The sequence below is a fragment of the Puma concolor genome, chromosome C2, assembly GCF_028749965.1.
Source record: "Puma concolor isolate L17-30 chromosome C2, mPumCon1.1.hap2, whole genome shotgun sequence".
NCBI classification, from domain to species: domain Eukaryota; kingdom Metazoa; phylum Chordata; class Mammalia; order Carnivora; family Felidae; genus Puma; species Puma concolor.
The window spans coordinates 26,146,874-26,164,621 of record NC_141675.1 but is presented as its reverse complement, the minus strand read 5'-3'; the positions used below and the strand labels follow the sequence as shown (position 1 = coordinate 26,164,621).

Genomic DNA, 17,748 nt, shown 5'->3' with positions numbered 1-17,748 from the left:
GCAGGTCACCCACCACATGCCTCTCGGGCCCTGAACCCAGTTTCAGTCTTCTCTCTCAGGGGCCTGGGCTTGCCTACTGTCTCCACCCTGTGCTCCAGGACCTGCCTGCGGACATCAGGCAGCTGGTGGGTGCTCCCCAGGAATGGCTGCTTCGTGCACTCCCACATACTCCCTCCCTGATGGAGGAACATTCCACTGGCCCATGCCAATGGTCCTCGGCCCTCTCCGAGCCAATGCCTCTGTTTGTAAAGACCCTTTTATTACCCGGAAATGAAATTCATAAACAATACACCATACATATGCAATTTTAAAAATCAATATAATCTTGCAGCAGCCAGACGTGGAGGTGGCCCATCAAGGCCATGGAAGTGGTGAGGACAAAAAAGGAAGCAACCAATGCAAACGTCACTGGGGAGAAAGAAACTGGGGGCCAGCGTGCCGCAAGAGTGAATGAGGAGGAACAATCGAGGGTGGTTTTGAGGTGGCCGGGACCTGGGACAACAGTGAGTCAGAGTATGAGATGGGAAGGTCAGAGGAGGCACTGGTTTGTGGGAAACCTGTCAGATTTGGTGTTAGATATTTGTTCATTCCAGCACATGCTTTGTCAGGCACTGGGCCAGGCCATGTTGAGGGGCAGAAAGATGTCTAACTGGTGCCCCTGACGTGTAGACACTAAGGGCTGAGGGGCTGCCAATGCCCTTCTGCTCATATCCCACCCCTCCCCCCTGACACCTAGCCCATCCTGGAGACTCTTACTCACTAACCGAGAACTGGCAGGTGCCGCCTCCACCAGGAAGCTTTCCTTGACTTCCCAGGCCAATGTTGAGGGTCCTGCCATGTTTTTCTCTGGGTTTGCCTCTATGTTAGCTCTTATCCATGGGGTAAAACAGTTTCCTTGTATTTTCCTGACTATAGTACTTTCTGGGAGGATGGAAGCCAGCTTTTAATCCTCATGTTCTAGCACAGTACATGACATACACTAGATATTCCACAAATGTTTGCTAAATTGATAATAATAATAATTAATAAAACCCAAGGCACTACACGCGTAGGCACCACTGAAGTGCTTCACGTATAGAAATTGACCTAATCCTCACAGCAATCCTGAACGTCGTCACCCCCATTTTATAGATCAGTTAACTGAGGCAAAGACTAGCAGTCTGGTTCTAGGGTTCTTCTCTTGATCTCCACATTCTTCCACGCATGGTGGGAATGTGGGAAATAAAGGTCGGGAGCTTGGAAGAAGGCAAGGGGCTCCCATGACAACTACCTGAGATACAGTACGAAGCACCTCCAACCAACCCCACCCCATCGGCAACACGCCTGTAGTTGAGTGAGACTGCCTCTTTGGACTCATTGCGAGGGAGGATACACACCCAGGGGAACCACGTGGCATCTTGTTAAGAGGGTGCTAGAAAGGGTTTACTCTAGGATTTGGGCTTTCACTCAGTGATGTTGGGGGAGACTCTGAGGAAGGTGAGTCTGGCTTCGCTCTGGACCAGATGCTGGCAGGGAGCGAGAGCTCGTCTGTGATTATCTTAGTTCTTATCTAGAAGAAGAACAGAGCAGAGGGAGACGGAAGCTGTGGTTAGTAAAGCAACAGCACTCACGCATATTAACAAGGATCGAGGGATGGCTGGCCATTTTTGTGGTTGGATGGTGGTCTTTTGTCTGTGTCTGATATGATGACGCAGTGGCCTGGTTTTGCCTTGGTCCATCACAGTCACAGACTGGCCTTGTCTGAGGCTGTTCTACGATGCTGATTTTGTTCAACAGAACACCATGGCCCAGCTGTGAGTGGCAGATCCATTCTACCTGTCATGGGCCACTTCTCTCTCTCTCTCTCTCTCTCAGTGGTAAAATACTATAGCTACGTTGTTATAAAGCATGACATTAATGCCAATCATATTCCTCTTCAAATTCCTCCAAGTTTCTTTGCTGGACTGTTGGGTAAGCTGGGAGTGGCAGGGTCCATTGTTCCACCCTGCCTGGGGCACGTGGTGAAGGTGGCAGACACGCACCAGCACTCCAGGACCACTTCAATGCCACCCCAGTGGCAGTTTCTCCTTTGCTGCTCTTTGTGTGCTTTGGCACACAGCTAAGGGCTGAGGTTGTGGTTTTCCACAAAGTCTCTCCTGGCCAAGAGCACCTGGGAGGCTGGCAGGTTCACGTGGCTCATTTGCACTCCTCACCATTTATTTTTCCAGACCATATATGGTCTCCAGTGCCTCGCTTCACCCCACATTCTTTGTGGTCTCCCACTAATGAAAGAGTCTATCATTTGAAGCAATTCTCTTATTTCTTCCTGGAAACTGGAGAACTCTTCAGCGAGCATAAGTTGCTTCTCCTGCCGAGGCATCTGCATTGTTCACCTCTCCCCATCCCTCCTCGCCCTTTCCCCCTTGACCTTGACTTCACTTTCAGCAGGTGAAGAGCATCTATTTCTGCCCACCCCCCCAACTCCCTGGAGATGTTTGTTTTTAGCACAGTCTAGTTTATTTACAGCTCATTCCAGCTCAGAATATTTCCATCAGGTGGATGTGTTTGGGAACAGCTTCCCACCCCTCCCTCCCCTCCCAGCCAACTAAGCCAGGACTTCACATGTCTATTTTGGTGTCATCCGAGCGGCCTGTGGGTCTCTTTCAGGACTGTGATGCCTCCGTGGAATCATGTCTCAGCCCAGGGTCCAGCTTGGAAAGGCCCCAGCAGGCTCTGTGGTAATGGAAACAATCATGCACGTATGAACACGGGGCCTGCAGAAACCTGGGTGCGTCACGTGGCTCCGACCCAGGCAGCTGCCTGGGAAATGCCAATTACCATGGAATTTCAGGACCACTTGCCCTGACTTAAAGCCACTGAAGTCCTACTGTACGTGGCCACTGCAGTGCCAAATCACGGGTAGAAATAACACTGGGTCTAATGTAGGCTGTGGGCAACTGTTTGGTTTTTGTTTCTGTTTTGTTTACTGTTATGGATGCTGGCTTTGCCCTTTTCACTCAATACCCACTTGACTCTTGGGCACTTCCTTGGAAAGTGTGATTCACTTGAACTTACTCCTGGAAATGTAGGGAGTTGGATCAAAAGAGTAGGAGTCTGGGTGCAAGTGACTAAGTGGCCCAGCACAATTCATTTCTGAGACTTGGTTTCCTTACCTAAGCCCAACCCATCTGCAAATTCTGTTTTCATACATATGACACCAGGGTCACCACTGTGTCCGTCTGCATCTCCCACTCACGAGGCCAGCCCATCAGTAGGGTATGAGAGACAGCCTTTCTGTTTCTGCCTCCTGTGTTTGTATGAAGCCGTCCCCCCCGCTCCGCATTCCCTACCCAATCAAGAAAATGTGTCATTAGAAGTCACCAAAGGAGGGACACCTAGGTGGATCAGTTGGTCAGGTATCTGATTCTTGGATTCGACTCAGTTAGTGGGATTGAGCCCCACATCAGGCTCTGTACTGACAGCACAGAGCCTTATTGGAATTCTCTTTCTCTCCCTGCCCCTTCCCAACTCAAAATAAATAAACTTAAAAAAAAGAAGCCACCAAAGGAAAGAAGTCACATAAACATCCCGCCTCTGTAGGGTGAGAAAATTTCAGATACAGCCATATACTAACTATTCTGCCACCGTTTGTGAAGTTGGGAGACTGCTCAACTTCTTACTCCCGCCTCCTTCCACTTTCGGGCCTTTCCCTGCCTGTTAGAACTTGTACTAGAAGGAGGAGAGAAGAGGTGAAGGGCACACATTCCACTCAGCGTTCTGAATGTGAGTCAGATGTCTCCACTACAGTGAAGTTCTAGTGATAGCTGGCTTCAATTTGCTCCAAGTTTTTCCTGATTCACATATTCCAGAGAAGGCTGCACCCTACAACTTTCCTCCAACCCCCACACACCCTGAAAACCCAATTCTGATCTTAAAAGTTGAGTGTATATGAACTTCTCTGAAAGACCATGGTAGGATTTTGCCATCTTGCAATTTGCCCCTGAATGGGCAAGGGGAGCAGGTGAGGACACAACCCACAAAGAAAATGACTTGGCAGTGACCACATGACCTAAGCCAGTCAGCCTGGAGAGTAATGGAGAACATCTTGGCCACCCAATACCAGGGCTGGCCCCGACCACAGTACATGACATTACTTCAAAGCCACAGGAGCAGCAGCTGCCAGCCTGCCACCTCAAAGTCAAGGTCACAAGAAGGGCACACATAAGTGCACACACCCGAGTGTGTATACCAAGGTCCCCACCAACTCCACCGCTAAACCCCTTTATGTTGCATCCAACACTGGTCGAGAAGTTTCAGATTAAAGACTGCTAAAAGCATCCAGAACAAGTCTGCCTTCCAAGCCTTTTTTCTAAAACAATGCACACATCATATATGCAGGCACACACACACACACACGCACGCACACACGCATGCAAACTCACCCGAGCAGCAAGCTGAGTAACAGAGCAGTCCTGAAATGGTGAGCAGGTGAGTGAAGCTGAGTGATGGAACCGTCATCGTGGGCAAGGCCCAAGGAGGGACTGGCCAGGGAACACAGGCTGGCGACAGGCTGAGATCTGTCACGCCTCTGAGCACTCCCAGCTGGGCATTTGGGGTGGGAGGCAGCCAATCCCTGCTTTGGTGTTGCTTCTGCCCCAGATGCCAGGGGTCCAGGGGCCAGTCCTGAGCTCCGGGGAGCAGGAACAGGTAGGCAGTGCTCTGGCCTCACCAGAGGCTACCCTGGGGGGCGGCCTGGGGGAAGAAGAGGGCCCCTGTCCCAGGGAAGGAGGCGAGGCTGGGAGCCCGGGATCGGATCGCCCCTGCCAGCCAAGAGGAAATGGGAGTGTAATCCGTCTAAAAGGCTGCTTCTCGCTCAGCTCAGAAACTGCCCCTGTCAATACTGTTCTGGCGAGCCTCAAAGTCCACACCCACCATGACTGTCCTGGGGGAATAGGCCCTCCTTTACTTCAGGGAAGACCTTTGTCACCAGGGTCTTGGCTCTGACCATGTCTGTGCCAAGGTGCTGCCAACAAAGCTAAACTTAATTTTTAAAATTATAAAAATTTAAAAAAGGTATATATAGATATAGATATATCTAGATACAGATATTCCCAAGGGCCTGGTGGGGCAAACCTTTTTAGATGAAGCCTGCCTGTAAAATAATAAAGTGGCATATACCAGATACATGTGGAATCTATCTGATAACAAGCATGCGCGCGCGCGCGCACACACACACACACACACACACAATTCTAGATCATAAAAGACAAGGTTATTAGTACTTCTCAATAAGCACCATTGTTTTAACCAGCTTAGTAAAAATCATAAGTCATTGCAGGAGTCAGAAAACTTTTTCTGGAAAGGGCCAGACAGTAAATATTTTAGGCTCTGTGGGCTACATGGTGTCTCTCACAACATCACTCTACTGTTACACATGAAAGTAGCCACAGACAATAAAGGAATGAACATGGTTGCATTCTAATAAAACTTTATTTACAAAAACAGGAAGCAGACTGGATTTGGTCCCCCAGGCTGTAGTTGACTGACCCCTGAGCTATAGGCTTCAAAAGAAAGGATATTCTTTGGATTCATTCATTTACTTATTGTTTCATTCATTCAGAAACACAAACTGAATGCCAAATGTATGCAAGACCCAATGACTAGACACAGTTCCTGCCCTTGGCATATGTCATTCAGTTTTATGGAAAGAATACAGGCACTAGAGTCAGGCAAACCCAGGCTGGAGTTACCCAGGCTGCCACTTACTAGCTTGAGGAAGTTATTCACTCTGAGTCTCAATTTTCTTATCTTTAAAATGGGTAAAGCAAAACCCACTTTGTTAGTTTGTTGTGAGGATTAGAACAAAGGATTTCAGAGTTCCTGGGATAGAATAGGGGCTCTTTTATTGACGTTTTCAGAGATAACTATTATACAAAGTACAAAAAGAGAAGTGGCTAACACAGGGCTAGGGGATGTCTAGAGGGATTTACAACAAGAAGTGATGGGTACCGGTTGGCAGAGGGATATAAGTGAGAAATCAGGGAAAGCTTCCTGGAAGAGGTGAGCTGAGCTTTGAAAGCAGAGAAGATCTGCTGGTACCAAGATGAAAGGAGTAAGGGAGGAAAGGGTTAGGCTCTGTTCCTTCTCTGGAACATTTCCCTCTGTTCTCAAAACACAGAGTCTAAGACATCAGAAAGAGCACAGAGGGCATGGGGTGCTTGGTCCTAAATCCCAGACAGTTGCAGAAATGTCATTGGCATATTGTCCCAAATGCCCCTGCACTGGGTCACATTCCTACAGCTCATTTTTCAAATCCCGTTCAAAAACTCTTAGAGATGGAAGTTTTGCCACTTTTTAGCACCACAAGCATTTCCTTTTTACCATTCAGCATCAAACTGTTCTTGAAAAGGTTTACACAGGTCAACTACTCAGCTGCACTTTGACTGTTGTAAAAATAAAGGAGACTGACCTAGCTGGTCGCTGAGGTCCTGCCCCACCCTGCTGGTGTTCGAATCTCTATTTTGAACGTAATGACTCAGGCCCACGAACATCTCTTTCTGTCTCTGTTCCATGTTGCTCTCCTTCTGCAACTCTCTTCTCTGTCCATTTCATTCTGTCTCTATGTCTCCCTATCTCCGACTTTGTCTCAGTCTCTCCAAGCACTCTGGTCTGAATGCCTAGATGTGTGCCCAACCGACTACTGTTAACTGCCCTGCAGCCAAGCATGGCAGCCTGGGATTAGGATTGGGCTGGTCTCCAGCCCTGGTGCAGCCAGTAACTTGTTGTGTGACCTTGGCAATTCACGTCCCCCCCTGGGCCTTGGTTTTCCCAAATATAAAATGGGAGCATTGGACCAGCTGAGCTCTAAAGCCCTTTCCAGCTCTGGCCTCTACCAGGGGTTATGATTTCTGAGACTTAAATGGTCCTTCATGAGGGCCCTGGAAATGGATGGGAGATCACTCTTTCCCCTTCTCTCCTGGTGAGCCATCCCCTGCCCTCGAGGCAGCTGGCCTGCTGAGCTCCCTCAGGTTCCTTAGCCCAGGCACCAGCTCACCACAGCAGAGTGGCCTGCAGAATCTAATTCATAATAAAAGTTTCCGGGGCCTTCCTGCAGCTGTCAGCAGGTGTCATATTCACAGTATTTTGTCTTAATTACAGCTCTGGTATTTATCAACCGGGCCAGAAGTCCACTTCTGGAATGCCGCCTCCCTGGGCACTGTTCCAGAAGCTCCTGTCCCCCTGCTGCCACATGCAGTCCTGTTCCCCAAGGATCTGGGCCAGAGTGGAGTCCTTTTTGCATCTTCCCCTCCTGTGGCTCCCACCCCTGCTGCACAGAGAGATCCTGAGGCCTGGATAATGGAGCATCCTCCCCAAGGACCCAGAGTTCCCAGTGTGAGGCAAAAACACCTGCATGTTTAAAGGCACAGCCCAGGGTTCCACCAGCCCCAGGGTACCTCAAGTCTGATGTCCCATCCCCAAACCTGCATGGGCAGAGCAGTAGACTGGAAGATATGGGATCTGCCTTCCCACCGGCAGAGACTCTCTGTTTGACCAAACTTTGTTCAGCTTCTCGACATGGCCTTGAACTTGGGCCTCCGTGTCTGCCCTTGTAGAGCTCAGTTTTAGCAAGAGTCCGGCAAAATCACTTTACAGTGACTCCCCACCCTTGATATCTAACTACTGTTGGTATCTGTCTGACCAAGTTCCTCATTCCCCCTACCCTTGACATCTTAGCACCCCGGCCCGCCTTTGGCAAGAATTCTGTTGAATGGATTTAGCAAGAATCTCCCAACCCCTGATGTTTCCTCTTAGTAATTTTCCATCCACTGACCGCCTCCCCCCAACAGCTCCTTGGCCATAAATCCCCACTTGTTCCTACTACATTCAGAATTGAGCCCATTCTTTCCCCTACGGAGACAGGTTTGCACCTAGGGCAATAGTCTTGAACAGAGTCTTCTTTCCCATGTCAACAAGAGAATAATTCTTCTTAAACACCACCTCCAAGAGAGGCCTACAACAGATTCTACTTCATTTGCTGAACACTAACTATCGTCAAGTCCCTGCTACACCACATGGATACAGAGGTGAAGAAGCCTGAAGTGTGGCCTCTGGAGGTCAAAGAGTTTTCATCCTACCTGCTAGTGGACTGTTTGGTACAGCTTTCCTGGAATGCTATGTTAAGAAGGACTATGAGGAAGGAGGGGCACCATGTACTAGCACTGGCCTCCCCGAGATGAGAGGAAGGAGGGGCACCTGTGCTGCAAGCTTGCAGACCCTTGCTTAGCAAAATCCTCCTTGCGAAACAAGGACAACACTGGGCTCGGCACCTCCTGCGCATCGTGGCGTTTAATCCTCACAGTAGGACTATCCTCATTTTACAGAGAAGGCATCACTTGGTCCAGGCCACACAGACGGCACAGAATTGGGGTCAGAGTTCAAAAGGAGTCTTGCACACGGCCTTGTGAGACGGTGCCCTCCTGCTGGCCAACTTACCCAGCCCTGGAGGGACGGCTCTCCACGCTGCCACCTCCCACTCTCCTGCTGTTCTCACCCCTCTCCTGGGAGGGCAGGGCGGCTTTCCCACTGACCTGGCCCTTCCCTCGCCAACAGGCTCATTCCACTCTTCACTCCCAGCTACTGACTTTACGTCCAGGAGAGCTGGGGCTGTGCAGAGAAAGCTAGTACTCCCCCCAGAGGTGTGCTCCTCCTTCCAGAGGCACTTCACCAGCCCCCTGCAGTGTGAACAGCTAGGGGCATGGGACTATTCTTGCCAATGGTTCTGCCTCGGTGTGGAGCACTCAGACCTGAGGGGATGGTGGAGCCATAGAAGGGGTCCACATCCCTGAATGCCAGCATGGACAGGAACTGCCCCAGCCAGGAACCCTGGACTGTTAGGTGAGCATAAATTTTGATCAGATGAAGCCATTAAAATGTCACTGCTTGTTTATTACAGCAGATAGTGTTACCCTACCCTGGTAATGAGGCGCCAACAATAGGAACTAGGCTGTGAGCATTCAGCATCCTTCTCTGATACTAATACACACAAGGTGTATCAATACATCTTGTATTAGTATTATCATCCTCATTGTTAGACAAGGCTCAGAGATTTAGGGATGCATCTATGGTCATACGCCAGTAGGTAGTAGGCCAGGAATGAAGCCAGATGTCTGACACTGGAGACTTCCGGAGATTTGGTTACCAGCACAACGCGGTGACCTCTCTCCCCAACTACCAGCCAGACAGAAGGAGTGGGGAAGCACAGAAAAAAATGGCAGGTGTCATCTCAGCCAGCTGGAGTTGGAGAAGCTTACTGACGGCCAGTTCCACGCTTTTCTAATCAAACCTTACAATCAGTCATCTTTGGGCCTCAGTCTCCTGGTTTGTAAACTCACATGAATAGACAATCCTAGTTGTTCCCTATCATGACCACAGAGAGGGTTCAATTAGTGTGTGAATGGGCTTCAGTCAAACATCAACCTTTTCTGTTGAATAGTTTAGTCTTCAAAGTGGGCAATGACGGGCACCTGGGTGGCTCAGTCGGTTGTGTCTGACTCTTGATTTCGGCTCAGGTCATGATCTCATGGTTTATGAGATCCAGCCCCAAGTCAGGCTCTGTGCTAACAGCCAGGAGCCTGCTTGGGATTTTCTCTCTCTCTGCCCCTCCCCAACTTGTTTTCTCTCTCTCTCTCTCTCTCTCTCTCTCAAAATAAATAAATAAACTTAACAAAAAAGCGTGGGCAATGAATCTACAACTCATTTTGAAATCCATCCAAAGAAAAAAACAAGATGGACAAAGGGATATGTGATAGAGTAAATATAGCAAAATGATAATGATTGCATAATCTCTTTGGTGGGTGTATCTGTTTGCCAAGGCTGCCATAACAAAGTACCAGGGTGGCTTAAACAACAGAAATTTATTTTTCACAGTTCTGGAAGCTAGAAGTCCAAGATTAAGGTGTTGGAAGGTTTGGTTCCTTTGGAAGCCTCTCTCCTTGGCTTGCAGATGGCCACCTTCTTCTAGCTGTGTCCTCACATGGCCTTTCCCCTGTTTGAGCATCCCTTGGTGTCTCTGTGTGTCCAAGTTTCTTCTTCTTATAAGGACACCATTCAGACTGGATTATGACCTTATGACCTCACTTAACCTCAATTACCTCTTTTAAAGGCCCTGTCACCAAGTACGGTCACATTCTGACGTGCTGGGGTTAAGGCTTCGACATATGAATTTGGGGGTGGGGTACACAACTCAGTCCATAACTGTAGGCATACTGGGGTCTCCTGGACAGTTTTACCCACTCATTTGAATGTTTGAACTTTTTCATAATGAGAAAGAATAAAATATAAAAAATTTAAATAGGAAACAGAGAACAAGTAGATACCTCCACAAGGATTAGGATTGGGAGTGTGTCAAAGTTAGGGCACCAGCGTTGCCTGGAGAAGCCTGCAGCCATTCATTATGAGAACTTGAGCAGGGAACTGAATCCCCCTGAAGGACATGTTCTCTTCTGCCCCCTCCCCTGCCAATAGGGATGTGTCGAGGAGGAAGGCCTGTCTTAGGCAGATGAAAGAAAATCCTCTCATATTTGCTATTTTATATTAAGTCATATATCAAAGGTGACTCCTTTGTGCATAGATTCAAGGAGACAACCCATCCTCCTTTCTTCCCACAAGGGAATTTTTTGACCTTATCTAAAGGAAGGCATCTGGTTTTTTTTTAGTTCAAGTTCTAATTTGACAAAATGGCATGTGGTAAACAGAAAGGAAGAAGGAGACAATGTTATTAGGAGCCAAGGGAACATCAAGACACCTCCCCAAGACTGGCTGCGCCTTGGCTCTGAATTTAATTACAGTGTCCAGCATAAAGCAGCGAGCACTATTAAATCTTCTGCTACGGCTTGACAGGGAAGGCCAAGTTTGTAGAGTTATTCAGGAGATCTGGCAATAGGTCAGAGACAAAACCCCCCGGCTACACTGGCCCAAAGGGTTGGTTATTTCCAACACCCACTGACAATTGGGGCCGAGTGGAAAGACCCTGTGTTTCTAGCCACTGTGTCCACACCTTCATTTTTCCATGGTGACATTGTAGCTCTATTGACACTTGTGATTCAAAGCCACATAGCTCACTTAACCCTTCCCCTGGAGCACCCCCACCCCCATCCTTGCCCCCAATGCCTCCAGTATTTGTTATCCGAGAATCCTTGGCAGGTGGGAGGAGGGAAGCATGGTAACTGGAAGTCCCCTGGCTCCCACCCAGCACAAGCATTTCTACCTACTGGTCTCACTGAATCACTCAGATCCCTGGATTCCAGAAAGTGGGGGACCTTAGGCTGACCCCTTTGGACTCAACTGAGCAATAGAGCTTCTCAATTAAACAAGTTGGAAAGATGAGCCCTAGACTTTCTGCAGCACTATAACTGTGTGACTCTACCATTCTGAGATCTCAACTCCCATTGCTTTAAACAGACTTTTAAAGACAGAAAAATCCCATCCCGTGTGCTCCAGATGAGAGGCTCTGTTTTGTGTGCATAGCTGGAATTTCAATGGTTTAGAATCGGTAATACATTCATGTGATTCAAAATTCCAAAAGTACAAATGAACATACATGAAAACTTTCCTACTTCTGTAGCAGTTCCAATTATTTATTATCACTCATTTAGTTTTCTGTGTATTCTTTCAGGACTATTCTATGCATATACAAGCAGATAAGTAAACAGAATAGATCCCCCCTCTTTCTCAAAGGGTTACCTGAATATACAACTATACATAGGCTACTCCATCTTGGTTTCTTCACAGCATTTCTAAGAGCTTATTCTCTAGAACTACATAAAACGCATCTACATTCCTTTCTATGGCTGCAGAATATTCCTTCACTTGGAAGACATTTTACCTGAAGCAAAAAACAAAATCATTCTTTAAACTACCTTCACGTAGCCTGAAAAAAATCAACTATGAAAATACTCAGTAACAGGCACTGAACACTTACTATGTGCTAAGCACTAGCCTCCAACAACCTTAATGGTTATTGATATTTTCTCCCTATGACGGATAAGTAAACTGAGGCTCACAGCAGTGCCCAGGTAAGGGACAGAGTCATGACTTGAACCTAGATCAGCTGTCTCCTTGTCTTAGTTGCTCGGCTCTCCTACAAATTCCAATTACTTGCGCAGCCTGAGACACCCTGGGTGATCTGCTTCACTCCTCATTAGAGATTTCACTTGTGTTATTTTATTTAAATGTTTATTTATTTGAAAGAGAGCACGTGCATGTGAGCGGGAAAGGGGAAGAATGAGGGGAGACACGGAATCTCAAGCAGGCTCCTCACGGTCAGTGCAGGGCCAGACACAGGGCTCGATCTCAAGACTAGGAGATCATGACCTGAGCCGAAATCAAGAGCCAGACACCTAACTGACTGAGCCACTCAGGCGCCCCTCATTTGTGTTATTTTCGTGTCACAAATAGACTATGGGTTCCTAGAGTTAGTCTTACGAATCTTCTTCAATATAATAGTCCAGTACATAGTAGGAGGTGCCATAAATATTGGTCGTTATGTTGATGGGAAGTGTATCAAAAATTATATATCTCAGGGCACCTGAGTGGCTCAGTCGGTTAAGCATCTGACTTTGTCTCAGGTCATGATCTCGCGGCTCGTGGGTTCGAGCCCCGCGTTGGGCTCTGTGCTGACAGCTCAGAGCCCAGAACCTGCTTCACCTTCTGTGTCTCCCTGTCTCTCTGCCTCTCCCCTGCTTGCACTCTGTCTCTCAGTCGCTCTCAAAATAATAGTAAATTTTTAAAAAATTATATCTCAAGTAATTGTCACAATTAATTCAGAGATGGAGACAGATTTAAACATGCTAATAATAAGAGAATTTGAATCAATTCGAGTGGATTTTATTGCCCCATTTAGAAAAATAAAGTTGAACAAAATGCAAAGTGGTCACAGATAGGTATTTGGTCAGAAAACTGAGCATCTTGTCAAATCAGCCACCATTTGCTGGCATTCTATTTGAAAATTTCATACTTAATAATCTTCCTCTTACTGCCTGGGAGAGCCCACACCGGGCAGGCCTGGTGACTTGGCATCCACTGTCCATTTTGAAGGGGGGAAGATTGTCAAAGATTGTCACTCCACGGTCCCCTTCTCCTGACAGGGACGAATCGGATACAGGAAATGGCTTGTCTTACCAGCCATGCTCCACACAGGATTGCACAGTTTCCAGAGGGTAGACACTCTCAGGACTCCAGTGCCCTGCCAGGGTTCCCAGAAAGCTCACCTCCGTCTGCGGAGGGAGGGCGGCCTGTGGTGGACTGTGCCCATCGGCAGGCCTTTCAGCTGAGAACTCAGTGTGCTAAGGCACTGCCCTTAGGTGTGAGCCCGTGCTCCCCATGTCTAGCAAGCCCAGTGCCGCCCCTCAAGGCACAACGGCACCCAAGTACATACTCGGCCCGCTTAGAGCTAGGAACTCCCATGCTTTCTCCTTGGATCCTCACAATGGCCCCTCAAATTACCTTCCATTGCATCCCACTGTCCAGGTGAGGAAAACTGGCTCTGACATTCAAGGTCTCCTGGAGTGCAGACCTCCAATTCCAAAGCCCAGGCACCCAGCTGGCCCCTGCTCTGGCTTTAGATGGGAACTCGGAATTCTGAAACGGACCCTTCAGCATTATGAGCAAATCTCTCCAGGCTCAACAGGAGCAGAGGGGATCACAGCAGAAATGAGGCATCCCAGAAGGAGGCAAGCGGCCTGGAGTCCAGCCCTCTTAACACTATTTGGAATAACTGCTGCAGCCAGCAACTGAGCTTAACTATGTTCCAGGTGCAAGGCTCTGTACCTATTAGCTCATTCAGTCCTCACTGCCATCTAACGAGACAGGTACTCTTATCATCCCCATTTTACAGAGGTGGAAACTGAGGCGTTGAGCTATTAAACCGCAACCATTTGGCCAAGATCACTCAGCTAGTGAGTCATGAAGAGGTCACTCAAGGCCAGGGCTGTCTGAATATGAACCCCATGCCCTTCAGGTGCATACCTGTGGATTCTCAGGTGCCAGGGCTCAGAAGAGAAACACGTGCCAAGACCCCTTTATTGCATAGGTGCTAATTACATAAGTTAGCAAGCAACTCGTTAGCCACAAAGTCAGAGAAATCTACGGCTTTCAAATCTGCTCCATCCCTTCATGTTACAGATGAGGAAACAGTCTCACAGAGAGCAAATAGGTTGGCCAATACTACACATGTGTCCTGGGAGTTAGTGGTAGGTCCAGAGAAATAACCCACATTTCTTGAATCCTACCTCAGTGCCTTAGCTCTGTGCTACAATACCTCCCTAAGAACATCACTCAACAGGCCAACGTGATTGACTAGATGTGCCTGCGCCTCCTTCCAGTTGGACCCAAACAAGAGAACCTTAGCAGCAATCACTATGGTGGCCAGCTCTAAGCCTGACAGGAAGGTACACTCTTTCAGGGCCTGCCAGCGGAGAAGGCACAGGCCAGAGCAGGGGGCCCGGGTAACTGAAGGAAATTAAAAAAACAAAACAAAACCCATTTACCTCAGATACTTTGGGGAAAGCATTTCCAGGGCCCGAACTGTCCAGACAGCCATCTCAGGCTTCCACTCCTCGCTTTCCATGGGCAGGCATGGAGAGTGAAGGACAGTGCCACCCAGAACGACACCACTCCCTCGGGCCCTCATGTTCCTTGGACACAGAAGACATTCTTCTTTTCCGGGGTTAACTTTCCCTACCATGACCTTGCCAACACAGCCCTACTAAAGATGGGCCGGGAGGGGAAAAGGGCTGTTGTTCTTGCTTGGAGCACCCCTCCCCACCCCCCCATGCTGAACACGAATCTCAATGGTTCAGAGTTTGGTTTCCGAAGGACCATAGAGACTTTGGAAGGCTTCTGGGGGCTACTCTGTGGGGTTCACCCAAGTATAGATGATCTCAGAAGTGAAACCAGTTCATTTGGGGCACAAAGGGGCAGCCCAGTTTCAACTTTCAATGATAATGACCCACCCCTTCCTATAGGAGACAAGTTCAAACACTTGAACAAACCCCCAGTCACAGTAAAGTAAGAAAGCCCCAGGAGGACAGGTAGGTCTCTGCAGTTAGGGTGGCCATCGTCACTCCATCCCCCACCCACCTGGAACCCTGAGAAGCCGCATGCTAGGCCTGAGACCCCTGGAAGGTCCCTCCTGGAGCACGTGTCCCCAGAGAGAACTACAAGCTGCAGCAGGAAAGCTCGTGGGGGCTTTCTCCAGACTTCTCAGAAACACACCAAGAAGGCCAGGTGAGCAGCAGGGCAGCATGAGTGGGGAAAGGAGTGCGGAGGCCTGGGAGGGAAGGAGACTGTCCAACTCACATTCATGTTTCCTTCTTGGTGTTCCTCTCTTTTTTCAGCCCCCAGCTGGTTTACGGTGCAAAGCCCTCAGCAGCCACGAGGCCTCTCCGTCAGCTGTTGCCAGCTCCCAACACACGCCTCAAGCTTGTGCTTATGTTGGTTGCTGTGGAGACCTAAGTGTGGGCTTGAATGGAGCTAAATGCTCCTGGGCTGGGAGATGGAATCGGGCCAGGTGTATTTTTAAAGCGATCTGGGAAAGCCGGTCATCACGAGAAGAGCCTTTTTTCCCTGGTCAACGTGTTCCTGCTTTAGGGACTCATTCACAAATGCTAAGTAATAGCTGAGCCCCTATTTTTGTCTTAGCTCACTGGATATTTTAAGCAAAAAGTTATGGTGTGGGTTGTATTTGCAACTTTTGCCTTTTATAACGCAAGTGCATCACAGGGGAAATCGTGCCCTTTGGCACGTGTACAGACACTGTGAGGTTCTGGAAATAACGACAGAAATAATGACACACTATACACCAGGCACTGTAGTTTAAGTACAGTATGTTCCTAATTAGCCCACTTAATCTTCACAACCCCTCCGTGAGTTAAACCCTACTTTTGGCCCCATTTTATGGATGGGGAAACTGAGGCACCAAAAGGGCAATTTGCTTGCCCAACATCACAAAGCTAAAGAAAACACAAGATTTGAAACCTGGTAGCAAGGCACCAGAGACCCTACCCCTAATCACTAGAATATTCTGCTTCTACAATGTTTTGAGAGTCAGAAAGTTCTGATTCAGAATTTTGGCCCTAGTACTGTGTGACCTCAGATGAGTGACTACCCCTTCCTGAATGTTAGTTTCCAGCTTGGTAAAATGGGGGTACTACTGGCTCATGAAAATGTTGTGAGATTAGAAGTTATATATGTAGGGATGCCTGGGTGGCTCAGTCGGTTAAGCGTCCGACTACGGCTCAGGTCATGATCTCACGGCTCGTGGCTTCGAGCCCCGTGTCGGGCTCTGTGCTGACAGCTCAGAGCCTGGAGCCTGCTTCGGATTCTGTGTCTCCCTCTCTGCTCCTCCCCCACTCATACTCTGTCTCTCTCTCAAAAAAATAAATATTAAAAAAATAAAACAAAAAGAAGTTATATATGTAAAGAGGCTAGCAAAGAGAAAGCACTCAATGCAAGGTAGCTGAATTAGTATAGCTCTTTTAAAGTATCAATGGCAGACACAGCTGCTTCCCTGCCCATAGGCCACAGCACCCATCAGGCTCTGCTGGCTTCAAGCTCCTACCACAAACCCTTGTAACTATGCCAGAGGGCTCCTCCAGTCAAGAAATATGCTAGGGGCAAGCATGTCCCCAGGGGTGGGTGGGTAACTATCCCGGTCTTCTGTCTCCCTGCCCTCCTGTTCTCCCAGAACTGCACCCCAGCAGCAATCCGCTCATGATCTCCCTCCGTGCTGCCTTCCCTTCCCTGTCTCATGTCCCCACTGCCCTACTGGGATTACCTCCTACACAAACTACTGACACACAAATCCTTGTGTTGGGATCTGCAGTTAGAAGGAACCCAAACGAAGACCAGTATATATGCTGGTGCCTTTGATTCTGATGCCACTTAACCCTCGTGGGACGCTTTACCCAGTGGAAAGGTAGCTATGGTAGACTGAATAAAGCCTCCAAAGAGGTCCAGACTGGTCCCTAGAACCTGTAAATATTACTTTATGCGGCAAAAGGAACTTTGCAGATGTGATTCAACTAAGAAGTTTAGGATGGGGAGATCAACTCAGGGGACCTTAAATGCAATCACACGTGTCCTTTTTCAACGTTTATTTATTTTTGGGACAGAGAGAGACAGAGCATGAACGGGGGAGGGGCAGAGAGAGAGGGAGACACAGAATCGGAAACAGGCTCCAGGCTCTGAGCCATCAGCCCAGAGCCTGACGCGGGGCTCGAACTCACGGACCTCGAGATCGTGACCTGGCTGAAGTCGGACGCTCAACCGGCTGCACCACCCAGGCACCCCTCACACGTGTCCTTTTAAGAGAGAGGCAGAAAACTTGACAGAGAAGAAGGTGGCAATATGACCACTTAGGATGCTATGTTACTACTGGTTTTGAAGATGAAGAAAGGGGCCAGGAAACAAAGATGGCAATGAACGTCGCTTAGAACTAGAAAAAGCAAGGAAACATTTGCCAGAGAGTCTATGGAGGGAGCACAGCCTTGCCAACACTTTGATTTCCGCCAAGTGAAACTAATTTGGCATCCAACTTCCAGAACTACAAGGGAACAAATGTGTGTTGTTTTAAGGCACTACATTTGGGGTGATTTGTTCCAGTGGCCAAAGGAGACTAATACAGTGGCTCCGAGGCAAACTTGAGCAGTGGCTCTCAAAGTGTGGTCCCTGGACCAGAGCATCAGCAGCACCTGGGGTCTTATTAGAAAT

General features: G+C 48.4%; 1 protein-coding gene across 6 annotated transcripts in view; it reads right to left on the bottom strand.

Annotated features, from left to right (window-relative positions):
- The window catches only part of COLQ (collagen like tail subunit of asymmetric acetylcholinesterase), a 97,492-nt gene that overhangs the window by 51,500 nt on the left and 28,244 nt on the right, over positions 1 to 17,748 (bottom strand). Inside the window, exon 1 of one of the 6 annotated variants that reach the window (XM_086674267.1) lies at positions 15,337 to 17,052. The exons of 3 other annotated variants lie outside the window; for them this stretch is intronic. Coding sequence is in view for 2 of the 3 variants with exons in the window: in XM_086674265.1 (XP_086530391.1) it covers positions 4,422 to 4,497 (76 nt within the window). In the remaining variant the exon portion in view is untranslated. Of the gene's footprint in view, positions 1 to 4,421; positions 5,207 to 15,336; positions 17,053 to 17,748 lie in introns of those variants that run through there. 2 more of the 6 variants (XM_086674265.1, XM_025913946.2) reach the window with 2 other exon arrangements.